At 35.2% G+C, this 27010-nt stretch overlaps 1 protein-coding gene across 2 annotated transcripts in view; it reads right to left on the reverse strand.

Moving 5' to 3' along the window:
- The window catches only part of LOC150102101 (nonsense-mediated mRNA decay factor SMG8), a 384051-nt gene that overhangs the window by 257577 nt on the left and 99464 nt on the right, over positions 1 to 27010 (reverse strand). For both annotated transcript variants that reach the window (XM_090399980.1, XM_090399979.1), the window contains one exon: positions 26514 to 26581. In XM_090399980.1, the coding sequence (XP_090256106.1) occupies positions 26514 to 26581 (68 nt within the window). The remainder of the gene's footprint in view (positions 1 to 26513; positions 26582 to 27010) is intronic.

Consider the following 27010-nt stretch of genomic DNA (forward strand, 5'->3'; position numbering starts at 1 on the left):
TTTAAGTGACCATACCACCTGAGATTATCTCTGCTAACGCATTCCTGGATGCTGGCAATGTCAAGTTCTTTCCTAATATCCTCATTTTTAATATGATGTTGCCATTGATGCCATCTGTTCACGCCTCTCATATCTGCGGTCTCTAGTCTTTAGTCAAGCTCTCAGATCCATAAGTTAAAACTGGTTTGATCACTGTCTTGTATACAGCTAATTTAGTGTTCCGACTAATTTCTCTCTTATTCCATATGAATTTATTCAATTGACTTCCTACCATACCAGCTTTGTTCATTCTGTTGTCTATTCCCATATTTAATTTACCATCTTCCCAAAAAACGTGCCTAAATAGCTGAAATGTTTTACTTGTTCCACAGGTTCCCAGTTCACAACACAGTTGACATTTTCAACAATTCTACCTATTTTCACTGTCTTTGTCTTTTTAATGCTGATCTTCATACCATATCTAGAATAAGAGATAAAATAAAACCAACCACAAACAATATTGAAACTGACAGGAAAAATATAAAGGAAACCATGCTAAAAGCAGCAGAAGAAAGTTTAAGATATAAATCAAGGGAAAAAAAAAGGTCAGAACTTGGAATAATGACTTAAAGGAATTAATCGAAAGGAAAAAACAGGCTTTTAAAATCTATCTGCAGAGTACAAACACTGCTGACTGTAAAACGGGCTGAAGTCAGAAAGCTTTCCAGAAGTATACGCAGAGAAGATTGGAGTAAATATGTTAAATCATTAGAGCAGGATATCACTGGACCACAAAGAATAGGTTTTAAAATTTTCAGGCACCTACAAAAAACAGAAATTGACCAATTAAGAAATAATCTAAAAAGCAGATTGGATAGAACACTATTAAACATTGTGGAATGAAAAACAAGAAATACAAAACAATGACAAAACTCACAAAATTGAAGATATCAATACACGGGAAAGTACAGAAGAAATAGCAATGGAAGAATTAGAAAATTTCAAATTTATTTAAAAACTCAAGAAACAGAAAAAGCCCAGGCCTGGATGGAATATGCGTTGAGCTCTTTAAATATGCAGACGATAGCTTAAAAGAAAACCTACTTAAACTCTTCAATAATATCTGGAAATATCAAAAGATCCCAAAAGAATGGGAAACTGGAGCAGTAATAAATATTCACAAAAAAGGTCCCAAGGACAAATGTGGAAATTACAGAGGCATTACTCTCTTAATAACAGCATCTAAACTATATGCAAACATTTTAAAGAATAGACTAATTAAATATACAGAAAATTATTTAGAAGAAGAAGAAGAACAGTGTGGTTTTAGAAGAGGGAGGGGATGCACAGATGCCTCTTTCATAATGCAACAGATCATAGAAAAAAGAAAAGAATTTAATCTGCCCTTTTCTTCTATTTATTGACCATGAAGAGGCACATGATAACTTGAATAGAAATCTACTCTGGAAAATATTACAAGATGTTAAAATACCTCCTCAATTAATTAATGCAATAAAAAGTCTATACAGAGAAACAAAAATTTGATTCAAATATGCAACTAACCATCTAAATGAAAATCTCTGAAAAAAAAAAAAACTATTTCAATGTGTGGAAACACCATTCAAAAAGTCAAAATTATGCTTAACAATAAAATAATAGAACAAGTTACAGAATTCAAATACTTGGGAAATATAATCTCGCAATACAATACTGATTCACAATTGGAATCAAGAATACAAATTTACAATAGAATGAATGGAATAATTACAAGAAATTTTGGAAAACAAATGACTAAAGAAACTCAAATAGATTACATAACATGACCTTTAAACCATCTCTCAAATTTGGAAGTGAAACTTTGATTCTAAAACAAAGACTAGAAGCAGCACAGATGAAGTTTCTAAGACCTCTCCTGGGACTCACTAGGTTAGATAAAAAGAAAAATACAGAAATAAGAGAATGATTAGATACCAAAAAGATCATACAAGAATATCAGCATCAGCAAAATTGGCTATGCCATATAGAAAGGGTGAATAACAATAGGATCCCCAAATTAGCATATATAAACCTACTGGAAGAGACCATTGCAGATATCCAAGATATGGTGGAAAGATCAACTTCATCTGTATAGCATGAAAAGACATAAAAAGCTTATACCTGAATTGCTCAGACACCAACGAAGTACTTATTAATAAAGCATTTATTTAATAATACAATGAGAAATTATGATTAATTCATCATCATCAAATTATAGCCATGTACCCTCAAGGGGTGTACAGGATATGATAGTACTATATGAAAAAAATTACATCATTATTAATTTCCTATCTACAATTTTCCTCCAAATCAGTCTGTTACTTGTCAAGACTCCAACATTATCAGATCTTATATTTCTATCGTCTAAGGCACTTTGTACCGTATCAATCCACCTATATCTTGGTCTTCCTCTGGGTCGCTAATCTTTCCTCGCCCATTCTGTTTAAATGACCATACCACCTGAGATTAGCTCTGCTAACGCTTTCCTGGATACTGACAATGTCAAGTTCTTTCCTAATATCCTCGTTTTTAATATGATATTGCCATTGATGCCACCTGATCACGCCTCTATTCTTTCTCAGGACTCTCATACCTGTGGTCTCTAGTCTTTGGTCAAGTGTTTTACTTCTGACCCAGCTCTCAGATCCATAAGTTAAAACTGGTTTGAACACTGTGAATACAGCATTTGTATACATCTGTATACATTTGTATACATCTTGTATACAGCAAATTTAGTGTTCCGACTAATTTCTCTCTTATTCCATATGAATTTATTCAATTGACTTCCCACCATACCAGCTTTGCTGATTCTGTTGTCTATTTCTATATTTAACTTACCATCTTCAGTAAAAATCGTGCCTAAATAGCTGAAATGTTTTACTTGTTCCTCAGGTTCTCCATTCACAACACAGTTGACATTTTCAATGTTTCTGCCTATTTTCATTGTCTTTGTCTTCTTATTGCTGACCTTCATACCATATCTATTACAACAGCTATTCAATTTAGTCAGAGAATCTTGCAGACTTGTAGCAGATTTATTTAGAAGTATAACATCATCTGCATAAAGCAAAGAGCTGACATTAACATCTCCAATTTGATATCATGTTTAATACCAATTTCCTTCATAACGTGATCCATATAGATAATGAATAACAGAGGGGATAATGTACATCCTTGTCTCACACCAGATTTAACATTAAACCATCTTCCTGTACTTCCTTCATTTCTAACTGCTGACTTACAACTCAAATAAAGACTACGTATTGCTTGATATAAAGCCCCATTGACACCATATAACTGCAGCGTATTGAATAGTTTCTCTCTTGGCACCTTGTCATATGCCTTTTCCATATCGACAAAACTTAAATACAGATCTCTGTTATATTCCCATGCTTTCTCGACTATTAGTCGTAAAGTGAAGATCTGATCCTGACAGCCTCTATTTGGCCTGAATCCAGCTTGTTCTTCACCAAGCTTTTCTTCCACAATTCTTCTCAACCGTTTCTCAAGTATACTTGCATAGATCTTGCCAGGAACACTCAGTAGGGAAATACCTCATATACAGTTTTATTTCCCTTTTTATATATGGGTACTATGAGAGTTCTACTCCAATCATCGGGAATTCGTCCCTCTGTCCAGGCTTTCTGAACTATGCAGTGCAGCCACTGTAAGACTCTTATACCACCATACTTCAGCATTTCTGGTCGAATATCATCTACTCCCGCTGCCTTTCCACATTTCAAGCCTTTGATGGCTTTTTCTACTTCAAGTATGGGTATGTATTCCTGACTGCATGCCTGATCAGTGTTTTTTACCACTGTGCTGTCATCACTGCTTGTTTCATTTAGCAGTTTTTCGAAGTAATTACTCCATACTTCAAGGATATCTTTTTCTCCAGTTTTCAGGTCACCTTTATCATCTCTAACTCCTTTTACAGCACTCTTTCCTCCACTCCTAAGCTTCTTCAGCAACCTCCAGAATATTTTGCCACCTTCTTGATATTTATTTTCTATATTCTTGCCAAAGTCCTCCCATGACTTTTGTTTAGCTAGTTTTACACAGTTTAGCATTCTTGCATTTGTTTCTATATTCTCTAAGAGCACAAGCTGACTTATTTGACAGGAACTTTTGGTATGCTTTCTTCTTTTCCTTCACTGCCTCTTTAACTTCCTGTGTCCACCAGGGAGTTCTGATTTTTTTTATCCTTACAGACAACCTCACCACATGCCTCTCTGGCAGAATCAATCAATGTTTTCTTCAGAGTTTGCCACTGAATCTCCAAGGTTTGATTCCTGTTCTCAAACTCTTTCATTTTTTCTTCAATAATCTTTGTGTATTTTAGTCTACAGTTCACATCTGAGAGCTGCTCAACTTTTATTCGCTTTAAGACTTTCTTACATGTTATTCTTTTCAATATGAAATTCAATTTTATCCTGCTCAAGACTAAATAGTGATCACTTCTAATTTCAAATCCTCTTTACACTCCGGTGTCCTGCACCAGGGAGAAAAGATCACTATCAACAATAACATAGTCAATGAGACTTTTCTTATTCCTAGCCTCTTCTCTCCATGTGAATTTGTGCACATTTTTATGTTGGAACATGGTGTTAGTAATAACCAGTCCATGTCTTGAGCAGAATCCAACAGATATTTGCCATTATTATTAACTTTGCTCTTTTCTCCAAATTTTCCCAAAATATTTTTGTATGTCTCGCAATCATTTCCTACTCTGCTATTTAGATCCCCAACAAGGACCAACTTTTCCTTCTTCATTGTGTCAGTTGCTTGTTCGAAAGCCTCAAAAAATTCCTCCACTTCTACCTTAGTAGAACTTTCTGTGGGACCATAGGCACAAATAAGTCTCATTGTCCAGTTCCCCATTCTCATATTTGCCCACATTACTCTACTTGAGACTGACTGCCATTCAAGAAGATTAGCCTCGTATTTTGTGTTGAATACTATGGCTACTCCTTCTTTTCCTTGATTGTTATTGCCTGAATATAACATTTTGTATTTATTGCTCAGAACGATCTCACCAGTTTTGGTCTTTTTTGTTTCAGTCACCCCTATTATGACGATCAGGTACTTATCTAATTCCTCAGCTAGCTCCATTTCTTTGCCATTCAGGCTTCTTACGTTGATAGTACCGATCTTTAACTCTGGTGATGTTGAGTTAGGGTTTATTTTCAGATTTGTTCCAGTAGCTGACTTTTCGCTGTTCACTCTGGTTCCCTGGCGAAAACAACGGGGGCCTTGTTTAACTGGGCGACGCCCCAGCGGGCATGAAATTTTGTCATGTTGTACCATCATTCTATATTTTGGTTTAACCAATAAGAATACAATTTGGTCGGCTAAATCCCAAATTGCCAGCCCATTCTCATCCGTTCAGTATCCAAGTAGATACCCAACAGGGTGCACCAGGAGAAGGTGAGGATTGGACATTAGGTCAGAAGCCCCGGTCGGTTCTCCGCATTCCTTTAAAGGCCATGTGTAGGTCTCCTCTTAGTTATACAGCTTTGACTCTTAAGCACCCCGAGGGAGAGTATATTGAACGAAATAAATGATTTGAATAATGATAATTTGCCTGTATTTTATTTTCTATCAAAAGTTCGGTTTCATTTTGGACAGAGGGTGTCTATATGCTATTTAAAGTTACTAAACATTTTAATCTATCAAACCAGACACTTCTTGATGTAAATGTTTCCAGCATTATTTCTCCTATTTCTTCTTGAAAGTGTGTAGAAATGTATATTCACCTGCCTTTTTCTATTATCCTTCATTGATTTAAGGCATATTACATTGAGTTTGACCATCCACCCACCCAAATACAGAGCTTTCCCCCCCAAAAAAAATCTTCAACAATATGGCTTCTTGAACGAGTTTTTGTCTGCATTTTTCATAATTGTTCTTACAGTAGACGTTGCTAAGTTTAAAGATGCACCTATATCAAGTTAACATTCACCAGCTTCTAACCACCTTAACACTTCAATTTTATATCTAAGAAATGCTTTTTATTTGTATCCTTGATTTTTCACTGTTACTATATTTTCTAGACATTATGGTTCAAAAATAGAAAATTTATTTTTAATAAAGTGATAATACTGAATGCACTTGACTCCCTTAGCACAGCAATTCAATATGTTTGGGTACAAAATATGCTTGTTCAGTTATTAAGTACAAACAGTAGTGTCTGTTAGTTGTTTGTTCACATTTGACATCACCGAATGCCATATTGTCACTTCCACATCTCACAAGGTTTTAGGGAGCAAAGCCTTCTGCTAGAAGAAGTGATAGGGTCACAGATTCCCTTTCCACAGAGAGTTAGGACAGTCACAAACGTTTAACCATGCTTATGGCAAGACTGAACCACAAAGCCTCAGGCTGGAGAGCAGTTATGCTAACCACTCTGCTTGCTGAGTAGTGTTTGAACTGGTTAAAAAATAATTCTGGGAATTATGCATCATCAGAGAATTTGGGAAATTATGTACTGTTATTCAGTGTTAACACGTTTGCTGCCAACTACGAGTATACTTGTAATTCGTATATGAGCTTTACAAGCCAACTACGAGTATACTCGTATGTCGATTTACCGACCTCCTATGCCAAACACAAGTTAACCCTTAGTATAATTACCTTAATTTGGACCCTTGAATTTTGAATAAAGCGGAGAGCACATCTGGGGGCTTGATATAAGGGAAATAATTTCAACTAAAATATAGTATATTATATATGTACCTGAGAAGCCAACTACGAATATACTCTTATGTCAATTACAAACCTCCTATGCCAAGCGCGAGCTAATCCATAGTATAACACGTAATTTGTAAATCAATTTAAAACCGATAAAATCAATAAAAATAATAAAATAAAATCAATAAAATAAAAACCAATTTATTCAAATTATGAATGATACACTTTAAAACAATTTTCCACACACAACGGTGTTTTTTCCTGGCAAACAGGACAATAATAAAGTGTTTTGTGTCGTTGTTTGTTTCGTGTACATACTCGGCATGGCATTGTCAGCGAATATTTTTTTCTGTAGGTGGTAAAATTTCCAAATAATGAAGATCCCGAATCCTGCTGATATTCTCTGATGCTGTAAGCTCATCCATTCCAACAAAAACTGAGATAAATTGATCTCTAAATTTTAACGCAGTCATTGCGTTTCCAGTAATTATATTATAAAATTTATGTGCATTTTAAATGTATATATCAAAAATGCATATTGCCAATTTCTTTGGCCATCTAATTGTCTTTCGTAAGGGGGAAATAGTAAGAAAGCATTTGATCAGAAAGATCTATGCCTGACATACCCTAATTATATTCCCAAACGATATTTGATTTTAATTGAATTTTACCATTCTGATTTTTTGCTTCAACCATTTCAAATGTGTGCATATTTGAAAACTTCCCTCTTATCCTTCCATTTGCGATGATGAATTTATTAAATTCATCATCGCTCATATTAGCGTAAGCTTCTAATTCTTTATCAGTAAGTTTTCTTTTACTGGTCACAGCGAAACTGAAGGTTTTTAGAGACTAGATGCAATAAACACATTCATCAGCGTATGTAATATATGGGTGGGGTGATACGAGATTACTCGTAGTTGGCGTATGAAACAAAATTCTGTCTGATAAACCGGCTACGAGATTACTCGTAGTGACCTTGAAGACACGAAAGCACTTGGCGTGCGGGAACAAACTATGCCCAAGGAGCGTGGCAGCGAACGTGTTAATGCTCGAAGGCAGCAAGTTTGGGGAAATTGAAGGAATACCGTTTTACCAAGCATTTGCAATGAATGGTAAGAATGGACTGAATAGTAGGTACTAGCACAAATCAGATTATGCTTCTGAGGTTTTTTTTTTTTTTTTTTTTTTTCATAAAAGGCCTTTAATATGCTAATCCTAGTGAAATGCTCAACTTGTGTCTCACACTGACTTACAACGCCTCTGTTGGATGTTCAATTTAAGTCAGTGTAAGAAACAAGTAGATTCCAAATTTGGTAATGTAACCTGTATAGAACTCTGGAGTAAGAGAATAAAAAGAAAAAAGTCATACTTCTTTTGATTTTTCAAAGTGCTTGTACCGTTTTTATTTGGAAGAGGAGGTAGACAGATATTTGCAATAAGCTACGCAGATGACAAGCCATTATTATCAAATACCAAAACAGGACTATAACATCTGTTGAAGAGATTACCAAAATCCTGTATCAATTATGGAATGAAAATTAACATAAGAAAAACAAAGGTAATGAAAATAGCAAGGAAAGAGACAAATATGAATATCAGAATAAATGGTGAAACACTGAATCAAGTAAAGACATTTAAATATCTAGGAAGTGTGATTAGCACTGATGAAAGATGTAAAAGTGAGATAAAAGGAAGAATAGCGATGGGAAGAGATGCCTTTAACAGAAAATGGAATTTTTTCAGAAGTAAAATGGATAGAAACCTAAAGAAAATACTAATAAAATGTTATGTGTGTAGTGTTTCCCTCTATGCAGCTGAAACTTGGACATTGAAGAAAGAAGAAATTAAGATTTTGGAAAGCTTTGAGATGTGGATTTGGAGAAGGATGGAAAAAATCAAATAGACAGATAAAATAACTAATGAATAAGTCTTAAGGAGGATAAAAAGAAGAAAGGGAAACTGAATCAGACATTCTGAGAGAGAATGGAAATATCAGATATGCCATCAAAGGAAAAAGACCCAGAGGAAGAGTAAGGAAAACAACTAGATGACATGCTGAGTGGAGACAGGTATACAACCTTGAAAGAGAAGGCTCAGAACAGAAGAGAGTGGAAGGAAAGTTTTTTCTACTAAGAGAAAAACCTGCTCAATTGCAAATACTCAAGAAGAAGTGAAATGATCAAGAAATGTTATGTCAAACTGGTCTAACTTCTTTGATCTTTTCAATATGTCAGATGATATAGCCCAGACTACCTGTCCATCACCAGTAGAAATAATTCATGTTAATGATGAATTAATTAGATGAAAAACTTCAAATAATGAAGAAAATAACAACTTAATTGATTACTACACTGTTTTGGAAATAAAGGTGAAATCCATTATCATCAAATTCTTGCCATGTACCCTCAAGGGGTGTATAGGATATGATAGTACTACATGAAAAATATACATCATTACTAACTTCCTATCTACAACTTTCCTCCAAATCAGTTGGTTACTTGTCAAGACGCCAACATTATCAGATCTTATATTTCTAACGCCTAAGGCACTTTGTACCGTATCAATCCACCTATGTCTTGGTCTTCCTCTGGGTTGTTTTCCTGCTAACCTGGCAGAGAACACTGGTTTTGTTAATCTTTCCTCGCCCATTCTGTTTAAGTGACCATACCACCAGAGATTAGCTCTGCTAATGCATTCCTGGATGCTGACAAGGTCAAGTTCTTTCCTAATATCCTCGTTTTTAATATGATATTGCTATTGATGCCATCTGATCGTGCCCCTAATCTTTCTCAGGCCTCTCATATCTGCAGTCCTAGTCTTTGGTCAAGTATTTTACTTCTGACCCAGCTCTCAGTTCCATAAGTTAATAACTGGTTTTAACACTGTCTTGTATACAGTTAATTTAGTGTTCCGACTAATTTCTCTCTTATTCCATTTGAATTTATTCAATTGACTTCCTACCATACCAGCTTTGTTGATTCTGTCATTCATTTCCATATTTAATTTACCATCTTCACTAAAAATCGTGCCTAAGTAGCTGAAATGTTTTACTTGTTCCACAGGTTCTCCGTTCACAACGCAGTTGACATTTTCAATGATTCTGCCTATTTTCATTGTCTTTGTCTTTTTATTGCTGACCTTCATACCATATCTATTACAACAGTTATTCAATTTAGTCAGGGGAATCTTGCAGACTTGTAGTGGATTTATTTAGAAGTATAACATCGTTCACATAAAGCAAAGAGCTGACATTAACATCTCCAATTTTGATATCATGTTTAATACCACTTTCCTTCATAATGTGATCCATATAGATAATGAATAAGAGAGGGGATAATTTGCATCCTTGTCACACACCAGATTTAACATTAAACCATCTTTCTGTACTTCAATTCTAACTGCAGACTTACAACTCAAATAAAGACTAAGTATTGCTTGATATAATGCCCCACTGACACCATATAACTGTAGTGTTTTGAATAGTCTCTCTCTTGGCACCTTATGCCTTTCCAGATCGATAAAACTTAATTACAGGTCATAAAGTGAAGATCTGATCCTGACAGCATCTATTTGGCCTGAATCTAGCTGTTTCTTCACCAAGCTTTTCTTCCACAATTCTTCTTAACCATTTCTCAAGTACACTTGCATAAATCTTACCAGGAACACTAAGTAGGTAAATACCTCTGTAATTTGTAAAAATGTATATAATGTACGTGAGCCAGCACTAAGGACAAAAAATGGGAATGGGACATTTAGAATAACGCATCAAGATAGGGGTGGGACAAAGGGATTACTGCATTTCATGTATACTAATGCCAGGAGTATTAGGAACAAGAAGGAAGAATTTTCGGCCTTGATTGGCTCTTCCTGGCCACAGGTTATTGGCATTAGTGAAACATGGCTGACGAAAGATGATATAGTTAGTGGGATAGAATGTGTAGGTTGTAGTGTGTTTAGGAGGGACAGAGAGAATAAAATGGGGGAAGGGGTGTTATTGATGATAGCTTATGAACTGCAGCCAAGGAGAATTGAAGTTGTATTGCAGGATAGTGAAAGGAGCTCATTTGAGGTTGGCAGAATAAAATATACAGTTGGGTGCTGCTATAGACCAGGTGATGGAATAGATGGTGGAGATAGTATGCATAAACAAATTGATGAAATGAGTGGAAGCAGGGTAATTATTATGGGGGATTTTAATTATGGTAACATTGATTGGAAGGAGGAGAGGACACATGTGAGGAAGGACATGGATTTTATTCAATTATTAAGGAATAACTATCCGATATAGCATGTAATTGAAAATACTAGGGGGTGTGTGAGAGTCTTGACCTGGTAATAGCATCTCACAATTTGACTGTAATGAATATGACCATGTTGCCACCTATTGGTGAGAGTGATCATAAGGTCTTGGCCTGGGAGGTGGCTAAAGGTGTGGAATTTTTGATTAAGACAGGGTATATGTGGAATTACCGTGCTGGCAAGTATGACAAGCTTAGGAGATTGCTTGGATCAGTGCCATGGCATGTACAACTGCAAGGGCTGGACGTCGATAGAGCATGGGAAGTGGTCAAGCAGCATTTACAGGAGGTTATGGCTGATTGTATACGTAGGGACCGAATAGTAAAACAAGTATGGGTTAAATGGATGAATAACACCATTAAGCTTGAGCTGCAAAAAAAGAAACAACTGTGGAGGGAATTTAAAGAAAGGGGTGACCTGCAGGCACACGAATGGCATAAAGTGCAGGTCAGAAGGGTAACGAGTGTGGTAAAAACAGCAAAAGCCGATTATGAAAGGAAACTAGCTATGCAAGCAAGAGAATCCCAAACAGTTCTTTCAATATGCTGCAAGCAAGAAAAAACTGTACATGGCAAAATGATTTTAAGGAATGACGATGGTAAGGAGGTCACTGAACCAGTCGATATGGTTGAGTTACTGAGCGTGCACTTTGCAAAAGTATATCATCCAGGTGGTGAAATTGAAAAAATGAAGGAGCCATTAGTTTATACGGGAATTGTGATGAATGAAGTGGAGGTGAATAGTCTATTACAGAAAATTAATGTGAATACATCTGTGGGATTGGATGGTATACCGGCACGGGTCTTGCGTGAAGCAGCTAAGGAATTACCAGTGCCCTTGACCATGTTGTTTAATCTGAGTCTCGGGTCTGGTTTAGTCCCGAAGGCGTGGAAAGAGGGGAAAATAGTTTCACAGCATAAAGGAGGATCCAAGACTATGGTTGCAAATTACCGACTGATCAGCATATCAGGAGTTGTTGTCAAGGTCTTAGAGAAAGTAGTCAAGGGAAAAATACAGGAATGGATTGATGAAAATGAGATACTGTACAGGGGACAGCATGGCTTTGTAAAGGGTAGATCATGCCTCAGTAACTTGCTCAAGTTTTATAACAAGGTGATGGCTGAACTGGATAAGGGAAATGGGTTTACAGTGATACTGCTGGACCTGGCAAAGGCGTTTGACAGGATACCACATGGAATTCTAATCCGTAAACTACAACATATGGGAATGGATATAGGGTTGGTGAGATGGATAGGTGGGTGGTTGATGGAGAGATATCAAAGAGTGGTTTATTCAGGAGTGGAGTCCAAAAGACAACCTGTGACGAGCGGTGTGCTGCAGGGTTCTGTTCTTGGACCACTGCTTTTCAATCTATTCATTAACGATATAGGGAAAGATCTAACTGGAACAGTTCATTTGTTCGCTGATGATGCAAAGTTGTGGAGGGCGATAGTGAATGCAGAAGATGTCAAAGTCTTGCAGGATGACTTAGATAGATTGGAGTTTGGGCTAAGGAGAATGGATGTCAATTTAATGTGACAAAATGTAAGGTTATGCATTTTGGGGTGAAAAGATTAGCAGCAGTATACCACATTGGCGGAACTGTACTCCAAGAGATTGATGAGGCCAGGGACTTGGGAGTGTTGGTGGATAGGGAGATGAAGTTTAGGGGACACATTGCGAAAGCAGCTAAATCAGCTCATCAACTCACTTGGTTGTTGAAAAATACCTTAATGAGCAGAGACAAGCAAGTTATTGTACCTCTGTACCAAGCCTTGATAAGACCTCATCTTGACTACTGTGCCCAGATTTGGTCATCTCGGTTCCTTCTTGATGGGGAGGAGGTGGAGAGGATCCAGATGCGAGTGACTAAATTGATAGCAGGTCTATGGAATGAACCATATGAGAACAGGTTGAAGATTTGTGGGTTGCAGAAACTGGTTGATAGGCGGAAAAGGGGAGATGTGATTGAGACATTCGAATTGCTAAAAGGATTCTATAAGATTAATTCAGAGGATATTTTTGAGATCAGGACTGGTGGTGGGAGAACTAGGGGACACCTATGGAAGCTGGGCAAGAGTGTGGTTAGCAGTGGTGTTAGAGCTGGGTTCTTTACTTTTAGAGTGGTAAATGAGTGGAATAAGCTGCCAGAGTCTGTTGTGGGTACTATGACAGTGAGTGAGTTCAAGGCAAGGTATGATAGATACTGTGAGAATGTCGTATAGTTGTGTGGACATGATGTTTAGGGCCTCCCTCGATTAGTCTAAGGACTCCCTGGAGTAGCCTGAAAATAATAATAATAATTCTCACATTCAATTTTATTTCCCTTTTTATATATGGGTACTATGAGAGCTCTACTCCAATCATCGGGAATTCGGCCCTCTGTCCACGCCTTCTGAACTATGCAGTGCAGCCACTGTAAGACTTTTATACCACCATACTTCAGCATTTCTGGTCGAATAACATCTGCTCCCGCTGCCTTTCCACATTTCAAGCCTTTGATGGGTTTTTGATGGTGAAATCCATTAAGTTAAATAATGGAGAAATCTATTCAGAAGTGACTACAGCAAGACAAATATAAACACTAATTCAAGGGTAGAAATTTGTCTTCCTTCTCAAGGATATGTAAAACTTTGGCTATTTAATTACATTTAAAATTTAATAATAATGACAAAAGCAGCATTTGGAAGTACTTGTGTCTCACACTGATTTACAAACACCTCTTTAGGATGTACAATTTAAGCCAGTGTAAGAAACAAGTAGATTCCAAATTTGGTAATGTAACCTGTATAGAACTCGGGAGGAAGAGAATAAAAAGAAAAACGTCATACTTCTTTTTGTTTTTCAAAGTGCTGTGCTGTTTTTGTTATTATTATTAATTGGACTAAGTGATGTAAACATGATGGGCATTGTCCTGTAATACTTCTGCTGAATAAAAGTAATGAAACAATAATTGCAACTCATAAAGTGACTTTTGGCATTTCAAGTTTTGGTTCTAATGATCCATGCAACAAGTGACACTACAATTTTTGCTTAGTATTATAACTGTGACTCTTGATTAGCCAAATTTATTCTCAAGAAGGAAGACAGATTTCTACTCATCAATTACTGTTTGGATTTTTCTTGCTTCAGTTCTTTCTAATGAATAGATTTCTCCATTATTTAACTTAATGGATTTCACAATCCATTAAGTAATTTTCTTCATCAGCTGCAGTTTCTCATCTAATTAAGTCATTGCACAGCTTCACACACATCTTTATAGGTTTTTCAACTGATACAGTTTTTGGATTATGCTTCATTATACCAAAACAATAAATAAGGTATGTATATCTTCTTCTCTCTTCCATCATCCATGTGGATGATGATGAGGCTGAATGAACTCTTTCCTCTTCTGTCTGTCCCAGGAGAGTCCGAACAATTCTGTCCAGTTTGACGTCACTTGTTGTGATTTGGTTTTCAGGTCCTCTTTTACTTTGTCTTCCATCTAATTCTGGGCCGTCCTCTGGATCTTTTACCTTCCATCGTTGTATTCAGGGCTTTATATGGTAGTCTTTCTGTTCCCATTCTGGTCACATGTCCAAACCATCGCAGTCTTCTTTCTTGGATTTTGTCTATTATTGTTATTTCTTGTTTTAGTCATTTCCTTATGCCTTCGTTTCTTAGTCGATCCAGCAGAGATACTCAAAGTAATCTTCTTAGCCAACCCATTTCAGTACTAATAATTTTTTCTCTTCAGCCTTTTTGAGATTCCAGCATTCACTCCCATAGAGGAGTATTGGAAGGACCATTGTTTCATAGATTCTTACTTTTGTTACTTGTTTGATGACTCTTGACATCTATATTTTATTAAGTCGTCCAAAAGTTTGGGATGCTTGACTGATTCATCTGTTTATATCTTTTATAATTTCACCATTGTACTCAATAACTCCTCCAAGGTAGGTGAAGTTTTCTACCTGCTCTAGATTCTTACTATCAATTTCAATTTTCAGATTAGTGCTTCTTTTTCCTATTTGCATAATTTTTGTTTTGTCTATATTTATGTTTAATCCAGATTTTATACACTCCTCCTTTATTTTATCAGAAATTTGCTGTAGCTTTTCTTCTGTGCTTGCAAGTAATGCAATGTCATCTACAAATTATAAATTTGTCACATTTTCCCCATATATTTTGATTCTGGAGTCTTCATTGTTTAAGGCCTTATTGGTTGCTTCTTCCAGTGTAAGATTGAACAGGTCTGGTGAAAGATTGCATCCCTGTCTTACTCTGCTCTCTGTGTAGAACCAGTTGGTTAAGGTGTCCTCCATTCGCACTGCACTTTCAGATTTCTCATACAGATTCTTTATTATTCTTATGGTTTTGTTGGGAATTCCAAATTCTTCCATAGTTCTCTTCTTCGGATTGAATCAAATGCATGACGAAAGTCTGTGAAATTTATGTAGCAACTTTGCTTGTACTCTAGTGTCTTTTCTATTAGCTGTCTTAAGGTGAATAGTTGATCAATTGTGCTTCACTCTGGTCTGAAACCGGCTTGTTCTTCTCCCAGTGCCAGTTCTATATATGGCTTAATTTGTTTTTGGATTAGTTTTGTAAAAACCTTACTTGGAATACTGAGGAAGCTAATGCCTCTGTAATTATTGCATTCTGTTTTATCTCATTTTTTGTATATAGGAGTTATGACTGCTTTGGTCCAATCAGTAGGCACTGCTTCGTTTTTGTAGATCCTTTCAAATAATGTTTTTAATGGTTCCAAAAGTTGTTCCTTTCCTGCTTTTAAGAATTCTGTATGTATTTCAATGCCAGATGATTTCCTGCTTTTGAGTTTTTCTATGCTGTGTGCTATTATTTCTTTGGTAAAGATATTTGTTTCTTCTTCCATTTCAGTGGCTGGAATATTAATATCCTGGGATCTGTTTTTATTATATAAATCTTTGAAGTATTCTTCCCATCTGGCCATTCATTTTGTTTTACTTTCAATTAGTTGTCCCGCTATGCTTTTGATCGTTATAATTTTTGTTGTCCGTGTCTTACAAATTTGGTCTATTTGTTTATATAATCCATGAAGGTTATTTTCTTTTGATAGCTTTCCTGCCATTTTGATTTTTCTTCTAACCTGTTATTCTTGTCTCTTTTAACTGGTTTTCTAATTTCTCTGGCTAATCTATTATATTCATTTCTGTTATAGTTCTGTTTTAGTTTCATGCTTTTCCTTTGATCACTTAACCTTTTCACTTAATTCGAGATCCAATCCTTTTTACTTTCTCTTTCTGTGTAACCTATTGTTTTTTCTACCGAATTTAATATTATTTCTGCACCAATGTTTTTTCGATAAATACAAAATGTTATATCCAGGCAATGACAATCAAGGAAAAGAAGGAATAGCCATAGTATTCAACACAAAATACGAGGCTAATCTTCTTGAATGGCAGTCAGTCTCAAGTAGAGTAATGTGGGCAAATATGAGAATGGGGAACTGGACAATGAGACTTATTTGTGCCTATGGTCCCACAGAAGGTTCTACTAAGGTAGAAGTGGAGGAATTTTTTGACACTTTAGAAAAGCAACCGACACAATGAAAAAGGAAAAGTTGGTCCTTGTTGGGGATCTAAATAGCAGAGTAGGAAATGATTGTGAGACATACAAAAATATTTTGGGAAAATTTGGAGAAAAGTGCAAAGCTAATAATAATGGCAAATATCTGTTGGATTTCTGCTCAGGACATGGACTGGTCATTACTAACACCATGTTACAACATAAAAATGTGCACAAATTCACATGGAGAGAAGAGGCTAGGAATAAGAAAAGTCTCATTGACTATGTTATTGTTGAGAGTGATGTTTCTCCCTGGTGCAGGACACCAGAGTGTACAGAGGATTTGAAATTGGAAGTGATCACTATTTAGTCGTGAGCAGGATAAAATTGAATTTCATATTGAAAAGAATAACATGTAAGAAAGTTTTAAAGCGAATAAAAGTTGAGCAGCTCTCAGATGTGAACTGTAGGCTCAAATACACAAAGATTATTGAAGAAAAAATGAAATAGTTTGAGAACAGGAATCAAACCTTGGAGATTCAGTGGCAAACTCTGAAGAAAACATTGATTGATTCTGCCAGAGAGGCATGTGGTGAGGTTAACTGTAAGGATAAAAAAAATCAGAACTCCCTGGTGGACACAGGAAGTTAAAAAGGCAGTGAAGGAAAAGAAGAAAGCATACCAAAAGTTCCTGTCAAATAAGTCAGCATGTGCTCTTAGAGAATATAGAGACAAATGCAAGAATGCTAAACACTGTGTAAAACTAGCTAAACAAAAGTCATGGGAGGACTTTGGCAAGAATATAGAAAATAAATATTAAGAAGGTGGCAAAATATTCTGGAGGTTGTTGAAGAAGCTTAAGAATGGAGGAAAGAGTGCTGTAAAAGGAATTAGAGATGATAAAGGTGACATGAAAACGGGAGAAAAAGATATCCTTGAAGTATGGAGTAATTACTTTGAAAAACTGCTAAATGAAACAAGCAGTGATGACAGCACAGTGGTAAAAAACACTGACCAGGCATGCAGTCAGGAATACATACCCATACTTGAAGTAGAAAAAGCCATCAAAGGCTTGAAATGTGGAAAGGCAGCAGGAGTAGATGATATTCGACCAGAAATGCTGAAGTATGGTGGTATAAGAGTCTTACAGTGGCTGCACTGCATAGTTCAGAAAGCCTGGACAGAGGGATGAATTCCCGATGATTGGAGTAGAGCTCTCATAGTACCCATATATAAAAAAGGGAATAAAACTGAATGTGAGAATTACAGAGGTATTTCTTTAATGAGTGTTCCTGGCAAGATCTATGCAAGTATACTTGAGAAATGGTTGAGAAGAATTGTGGAAGAAAAGCTTGGTGAAGAACAAGCTGGATTCAGATCAAATAGAGGCTGTCAGGATCAGATCTTCACTTTACGACAAATAGTCGAGAAAGCATGGGAATATAACAAAGATCTGTATTTAAGTTTTGTCGATCTGGAAAAGGCATATGACAAGGTGCCAAGAGAGAAGCTATTTAATACGCTGCAGTTATATGGTGTCAATGGGGCATTATATCAAGCAATACTTAGTCTTTATTTGAGTTGTAAGTCAGCAGTTAGAATTGAAGGAAGTACAGGAAGATGGTTTAATGTTAAATCTGGTGTGAGACAAGGATGTACATTATCCCCTCTGTTATTCATTATCTATATGGATCACATTATGAAGGAAAGTGGTATTAAACATGATATCAAAATTGGAGATGTTAATGTCAGCTCTTTGCTTTATGCAGATGATGTTATACTTCTAAATAAATCTGCTACAAGTCTGCAAGATTCTCTGACTAAATTGAATAGCTGTTGTAATAGATATGGTATGAAGGTCAGCAATAAAAAGACAAAGACAATGAAAATAGGCAGAATCATTGAAAATGTCAACTGTGTTGTGAATGGAGAACCTGTGGAACAAGTAAAACATTTCAGCTATTTAGGCACGATTTTTACTGAAGATGGTAAATTAAATATAGAAATAGACAACAGAATCAGCAAAGCTGGTATGGTGGGAAGTCAATTGAATAAATTCATATGGAATAAGAGAGAAATTAGTCGGAACACTAAATTAGCTGTGTACAAGACAGTGTTCAAACCAGTTTTAACTTATGGATCTGAGAGCTGGGTCAGAAGTAAAACACTTGAACAAAGACTAGAGACCACAGATATGAGAATCCTGAGGAAAATTATAGGCATGAACAGATGGCATCAATGGCAATATCATATTAAAAATGAGGATATTAGGAAAGAACTTGACATTGTCAGCATCCAGGAATGCGTTAGCAGAGCTAATCGTAGGTGGTATGGTCACTTAAACAGAATGGGTGAGGAAAGATTAGCAAAACAAGTGTTCTCTGCCAGGTTGGCAGCAAAACGACCCAGAGGAAGACCAAGATATAGGTGGATTGATACGGTACAAAATGCTTTAGACGATAGAAATATAAGATCTGATAATGTTGGAGTCTTGACAAGTAACAGACTGATTTGGAGGAAAATTGTAGATAGGAAATTAATAATGATGTAATTTTTTTCATGTAATACTATCATATCCTGTACACCCCTTTAGGGTACATGGCAGGAATTTGATGATGATGTTTTTTCGATATTTATATTCTGTTTTGGTAGTTCCTTCAGGTTTTTATCTAGTTGTAGTTGATATTTTCTTAGAATATTGTCGTCTTGTAGTTTTTTTACATTCAGTCTCCTTTTGACTCTAAAAGTGCTTCCAGATTTTAACTTTATTCTTAGGTTTGCTAATACTAGCTTATGATCTGATCCGCAATCTGCAGAGAAGGATCTGCACTTTAGGATACTTGATTTCCATCTTTGGTTTACAACAATATAGTCTATCATATTCTTGGTTTGTCTGTCTAGTGATATCCATGTCCATTTTCTTTGGGGTTTTGGATGTTTAAAGAGAGTGTTGGTTATTGTTAGTCTATTATTTGAGCAGAAGTTTAGCAGTCTTTCGCCACGTTCATTGCTTTCTCCATACCCGAACTTTCCGATTGCTCTTGGCCAGGTATCCCAGTCTTTGCCTACTTTTGCGTTTAAGTCCCCCATTACAATTAGGAGATCTTGACTTGATGTCTGCTTTTTGCAAATCAATATAGAACTCCTCAATGTCTTCTTCTGGTGTTGTCGAAGTTGGTGAGTATACTTGAATAATAGTTAGTGATCTGATTGATGCTTTAAATCTTGCTTTAATTATCCTAGGTGAGATAGGATTGTAGGACAACAGAGTTTTGAGCCTTTGGTTTTAATATAAGTGCTACTCCTTCTTGGTGTTTGTTGTCCTCCCTGCCTGAAGTTAAGATTTTGTACTGTCCATGGTGAAATTCTCCTTTTCCAGTCCATCTGATTTTGCAGAGTCCAATCACTTCCCATTGGTAGTTGTCTAATTCATGAAGTAGTATTTCCAATGCTCCTTTCTGGTGAAGAGTTCTTACATTCCATGTTCCTATGTTTTCCTGTCTATTAGGTGATGTTTTGCTCCATACAGGTATGTATATAATAAATGGCTAATGTTTTGCTAGTCTTTTTAATCAGTAGTAGGCATAACAACTTATTACAATACACAAACAATGAATATAGGACTAAAAATCTCCCAGCTTAGTGTTCTCAAATGTCTAAATAGAAATTTTTTGCAGTTGTTGGACTGGAATTGATCTTAAAACAAATTTTAAGCAAATTAATGCAGTCATGCTTTAATGCATTAATGCAATCAAGATCATTAATCTGCATTAATGCATGCCAAATCTTGACATGCATTAATGCAGTCAAGATTTGGATAGAGCATCATCGCACATTATTGCCAAAAAAACAGTCTCGCCAACGTGTAATAACTACATAGCACATTAATTTTTCCATATACAGGAAACCCTTGTATAACGTGGTACTTATACAACGAGGTTTCGATACAAGATGGTCTACAAACTGTAATAACCCTTTATCTTTTCACATATTTTTCAACGCGTGACTTAAAAATAAAATTTTATCTTTGTTAAATTTGGTCTGCCCGTATCGCGCATGTAGTTATAAGTAGCGAATTTATATTAGGGGAAATACCCTTTAGCATGCATGTACATCAATTATTTACCATATAAAGTATTTATTGTTGAAAATTGTCTTTGTTTTCTGCCAGGAAAGCACATTAAAAATCATAAGTGTGTTAATCTCAAGCTGAGCACTTTATTATCTGGTGAGTTACATACAATATGTAATGCTTTTTTTTATGTAAAAAAATATTTTTTATAGTAATGGCCACTTAGAAGGCTTTTGCGATATGGTTGAAAATGAAATTAATGAATTAATTGATGGGAAAACAAATTTAAACGAAGAGGAACTGGTACAATTAATAGGTGACGTCGAACCAAATGGCAGGGAAAGTTCTGCCGAAGATTCAGATTGTGATGAATCCGTTAAAGAATTCAGTTTAAAGAAATTAGCAGATGGATTGGACTTGGCAAGAAAGTTATTTTATAGATAATGATCTCTCAATGGAGTCCTCCGGAAAATTCACGAGACAATTGGTTATTTGTTTAGCTCCTTATTATGAACTTAATAAAAAATTGCAGCATGGTGGTAATCAAGGTCTTATTACTGACTTCTTGATCTAAACCAACCGAAGTATGCAATGAGAATTATGCAAATGATGTTCAAGAGATTTCAAGTGATGATGATGTCCAGCCACTCATAAATAAAGAACATCTATGAAATGTTAGTTTTGAAGACTGATGATGATTAAAATTTGCCTAAAACATTTATGCAATTAAGTTTATGTACAATTCATATTTTTTTTATAATTTTATACTATGTAATTCTTTCCTGATTTATTTGTTTTCTCAACTTACATGAATTACCTGAATTAAATAAAAAAATATTTTTGTTGGATATATCATTGTTTATATAATCATCTTTAAAAAAAAAAAAACGATTTTGGAACCTAACCCGACTTTTTCTATGTGATCTGAATCTCACATAAAGCGATTTATATAACACGCCATTTTTGTGGAACCTAACATCCGCATTATACGAGGGTTACCTGTACTGTGCAAAAGAACGTCCAAAACATGGTAGTGATTATAATAATGATGGTAGTAAAACATTAACTGATCTTATCGATCCACAGAAGATGAAGTTTATCTCTTAGGCAAAGTAATAGTAAATGGTAATTACAAAAAAAACTGGGTTGTTCGTGAATAACTACAAAATAATGAAACCCACTAGTTTTTTATCCATAAGCCACAAGTTTTAGTGACAAGTAGGTTTCATTATTCTGTAGTTATCCATGACCATATAAAAGCTAGATTTTTCTAATTAGACTTATTGGTCGAAAGTCTCTATATTCAAAATGGTAAATCACTTTGGTAGAATATTAAGCTGCTAATTCGAAGTGTGATTTCAATGTAGTGTGATGAGAAAACTTGAAATTGGCCAAAATATACTGCATTCACTAATGAGCAAGTTTAATGGTCTTACATGAAATTTTATAAAATTTATAAGAAATCCTGCAGCAACATAAAGGTTGCAAGCTGAAACTTTGTCAAGATTATGTGGTTGTAAATTTATCATCAAAAAAATAAATAAATAATATATATAAATGAATAAAAATGGAAAAAATCCTTAGCTCATCAATTGTATGATTGTACTCCAGATTTACAATGAAACCTTTCATGGGTGGAAGCCACATAAGGGTACGACGAGTTTCCTCCCTCCTCAGCTAAATTTTTATATGGAGCATTTGAAAAACGAAGCATAGGTAACCCTCGTATAACGCAGTACACAAATTGTAGTAACCCTTGTTCAACATGGTTTTGATAAAAACATAGTCTACAAATTATAATAACCCTTTATCTTTTGATTTATTTTTCACCATGTGAATTAAAAATCAAATTTTATATTCGTTAAATTTGCATCTGCCCGTATCGCGCATGTAGTTATAAGTAGCAATTAGAGGAAATACCCTTTAGCATGCATGTACATCAATTGTTTACAGTATGAAGTGTTTATTGTTGAAAGTTGTCTTCGTTTTCTGCCAGGAAAGTGCATTAAAAATCACAAAAGTGTTAATCCCAAGCCGAGCACTTCATTTTCTGGTGAGTTACATACAATATGTAATGCTTTTTTTTTTATGTAAAAAATTTATTTTAGTAATGGCCACTTAGGCTTTTGTGATATGGTTGAAAATGTAATTAATGAATTAATTGATGGGAAAACAAATTTAAATGAAGAGGAACTGGTACAATTAATAGGTGACGTCGAACCAAATGGCAGGGAAAGTTCTGCCGAAGATTCTGATTGTGATGAATCCGTTAAAGAATTCAGTTGAAAGAAATTAGCAGATGGATTGGACTTGGCTAGAAAGTTAGGACGTTATTTTATGGATAATGATCCCTCAATGGAGTGCTCCGGAAAATTCAGGAGACAACTGGATATTTGTTTAGCTCCATATTATGAACTTAATAAAAAATTGCAGCATAGTGGTAAGCAAGATATTACTGACATCATTTGTATAATTCCCATTGCATACTTAATAAACCAGCCAAAGTATGCAATGGGAATTATACAAATGATGTCCAAGAGATTTCAAGTGATGATGATGTCCGGCCACTCGTAAATAAACAACATCTACGAAATGTTTATTTTGAAGACTGATGACAATTAAAATATGCACTTTATTTTATTTTGCCTAAAGTTAAATTTTATGCAATAAAGTTAATACTGTGTATTTTGTTTCATAGTTTATATGTTTTCTTAACATGAATTACCTTAATTAAGTAAAAATATTTTTTGTTGGATATGCCATTGTTGTTTATATAATTAAAAAAACAAAAAAAAGATTTCGGAACATAACCCTACTTTTACCGTGTGATCTGAGTCTCGCATAACACAATTTATATAACGTGGCATTTTTGTTGAATCTAACATTCATGTTATACGAGGGTTACCTGTGGATAGCAGCATATCACACTCTCAAGTCTTCAAATAAATAAATAAAAATTGAAAAAGTAAAGTCTCAAATGAAAAAATTAGAAATCCTGCAGCAACATAAAGTTGCAAGCTGCAACTTTGTCAAGATTATGTGGTTGTAAATTTATCATCAAAAAATAAATAAATAATATATATAAATGAATAAAAATGGAAAAAATCCTTAGCCCACCAATTGTATGATTGTACTTCAGATTTACAATGAAACCTTTCATGGGTGAAAGCCACATAAGGGTACAACGAGTTTTCTCCCCCTCAGCTAAATTTTATATGGAGCATTTGAAAAACAAAGCACTTAATAAAACTACTCTCAAACCTTTAGTTTGGTTATACTATACGGATGTTTGCCGTTTAGCTCCACAGATATATTTTAGGCTACTCTAACTCATATGACCCTATCCGCTAGAAAAAATAAACCTGTCTGCCCTTTCTTGATACATTAGTCACAACTTTCAAATGGGTCTCATACTGAGGTGGCAGGGTTTTCCTCCCATAAAATGAGTTTTCTTTTTTGTCCTACAAAACAGATTGAAACTAACCAGAACACATACAATTTACATAATACACTGGTCTCATAGCCTTAGTTATTTTGGTCGTAAATCCAAAAACCAGCCAATCAATATTTTAAGATAATTATTTTCTATTTATAAAAAGCTAACACATATACACATGCATGCTGGAAATACCTGCATGAATAACCCATCATTATTCACTTTTTTTTTAGCCAATGGATACAAACCTTATAAAAACAGAAGCAGCAATGCATCTGAAAGTCAGCTAATGTGCTAAATAAATAAAACCTTCACACCATGTTCAAAACCACATTTCAAACTAGTAAGTCAGTAGTAGCAACTAGTAGCAAGTATGCTCACAGAAAGATAAATTCCATCTTCTATCACATCCTGGAGTATGAAGTGTGTTATGTGACTAACTTGTCCTAGGTCAAAATGATCTGTTAATATTTACACATCAGAGAACACAAGAAACTACCCATTGCTATTGCAAGTCAGGGCTGACAGATCATGCTCTGGACACCCTGCACAGGATCAGATAGAAGAAACCGATGTGCTACGCAGAAGTCTTTTTAAGTTGGAGATATTCGTAGTTATTTGTAGAACTATTTTTAGAGGTTGGTAACAACAGCAATAACAATTTTCAAACCTCGACAAGTATAACTGCATTAATCTGCTTAAAATTTGGGAGATGGGAGACAATTAATTTAAGATCAACTCCAACCCAACAACTGTCAAGACTTCAATTTATACAAGAAGGAACATATCAAGACTGTTATAAGGCATGCCAAGACTAGGTCTTTTGCACCTATCAATTTGAAATGTTATATCTCCACTCACTGTTGATTGAGTATCATGATAAGTAGTTGTACTCTTAAACATTAGTTAAAACCCACTATAATATTAGCCAGTTAATACATATCTTATTTATTAGTTATGTTAATGTTCTAGTGTGCAATGCCATTAAATTATGATGATTTCCAATCCCTAAGGCTTGTCCACAGGATATACAGGGTGTTCGGGATAAATTTGACATATTTATAATTAATTATATTTTTCCGTAAGTTACATGTATTAACACACACTTCTCTTCATTTAAAAGTTTGGACCCTTCTTCATTCATATACAAGATGTCAGAAAGGATGGATAGCTGGAACCCACCTGAATCATGGAAGAGAATAACTTGTATCATGATGATTCGTGCCCGCCATCAAAATAAGGATATTACGACTGCTGCCCAATGCTCCCTGAATACAGTAAAAACAATCAGGCATGAACTAGAGACTTGCAATGGTGACTACGAGGATGTAGCAAGAAGAAAGATCCCTAGCAGACGATCTGATTGCGTTTGTACAGCAGAATTCCTCGCAAATCTGCAGGAACAGGTGTTGAAGAACCCTGGCATTGGAATTCGGGCTTTGTTCGTGGAGTTGCTAACTGTAGTCAAGCCCTGGATAACAAGGGTAGCCAATGGTAGGCCGTATGTATGGCAGCAGGATTCGGCCCCTTGCCACACCTCTGGGAAAAGTCAAAAATGGTTGTCTGAAAATTTCTACGACTTCACCAGTCCAAATGTTTGGCCTCCAAACTCCCCAGACCTTAACCCCATGGATTATTTTGTATGGGGCGCAGTTGAAAAAGACACCAATCGCACTTCCAGTAATACAAAAGCCCAGTTAATGGATAAAATTAAAACAGTTTTTGCGGCCCTTCCCAGGGAGACTGTAGCATCAGCTTGTTCGAGGTTCCGAAGCAGAATTGAAGCTGTGATCGATGCTAATGGTGGTTATTTTGAGTAAATCTTGTTGATAGTATTGTAATTAACTCTGCCTGTAATGTTTTTTTGTCAATTCATTAAATTTAATAGATACAAAGAAGATTTTCTTTTTCCTTACGAAACTGTCAAATTTATCCCGAACACCCTGTAATTATTCTTATGTTGTTAATTTTCCCATGACCACCCACTCAATAGGAGAGAAATGAAAGGTGAGGGGCTTACATCCTATGCAGGTAGTCAAAGAACCCAACAACTGACAGTGCCTAAGAGACATTGCCTCTGAAAAATTCAGATCAAAATAAGTGAATGTTTCTTTATCTCATAAAAAACATTTCATAAGTAAGAAAGTTGAGTAACAAGAAGTCAAGAGGATGGCTACAATTTAGAAGCAGAGTACTTAGCTAATATTATTGTTTTAACTGTTGAGAATGCCAATTACCATTTGATATTTGAGTAGAACTATAGCATCAACAATGCTCCCACTAATTAGTAAAAAAATGTTGGCATAAGTAACAGCTTCTAAACTGAAGCCAATCTACTATTTTCTCAGTACTTAATTCACTTTTTTTTTACCATGAGATTTTTTATGACATTTTGAAATTAAAAGTTTGTATTCAATTATACACTACCAATTTACATGATATATTTCATTATCACAAACTTTAACTTACCTAATATAATCCAAAGTTCTAAACAGGTAGATATAACTTACATCAAAAACTGCAGTGGGATGAACTACCTGGATACAAAATAATTAGCTATTAAATTCTTAGATTAGATAATTTATTTTATGATGAACTTGATATCAGTTAAAAATATTTCACACTGTGTTTTTCTGCAACAAATATAGAAATCTTCTCATAAATTATTTAAGAATGCTGTACAAGTTCATTGATGATATCAGTGATGGTTTACTGATTGTATCAATGGTAAAATCATATTAAAAATGAAGATATTAGAAAGGAACATGACATCATCTGCATTCAAGATTTGTTTTCTTCTCCTTAAGTTGCTACAGCCACTTAAGGAGAAAAAAAGGTAAACAAATCAGATATGTTACCATGATGGCAGAGAAAAGAAAACCAAGATCTAGACAGAAGGTAAAGTTAACTGTGACTCAGAACACCAAAATGTTACTTCTGTATATTGAGATCTGACAAATAAGAGA

The sequence above is a fragment of the Typopeltis vanoorti genome, chromosome 11 (assembly GCF_054136105.1).
Source record: "Typopeltis vanoorti isolate ZY-2024b chromosome 11, IOZ_Tvanoo_1.0, whole genome shotgun sequence".
In the NCBI taxonomy this organism is placed as follows: Eukaryota; Metazoa; Arthropoda; class Arachnida; order Uropygi; family Thelyphonidae; genus Typopeltis; species Typopeltis vanoorti.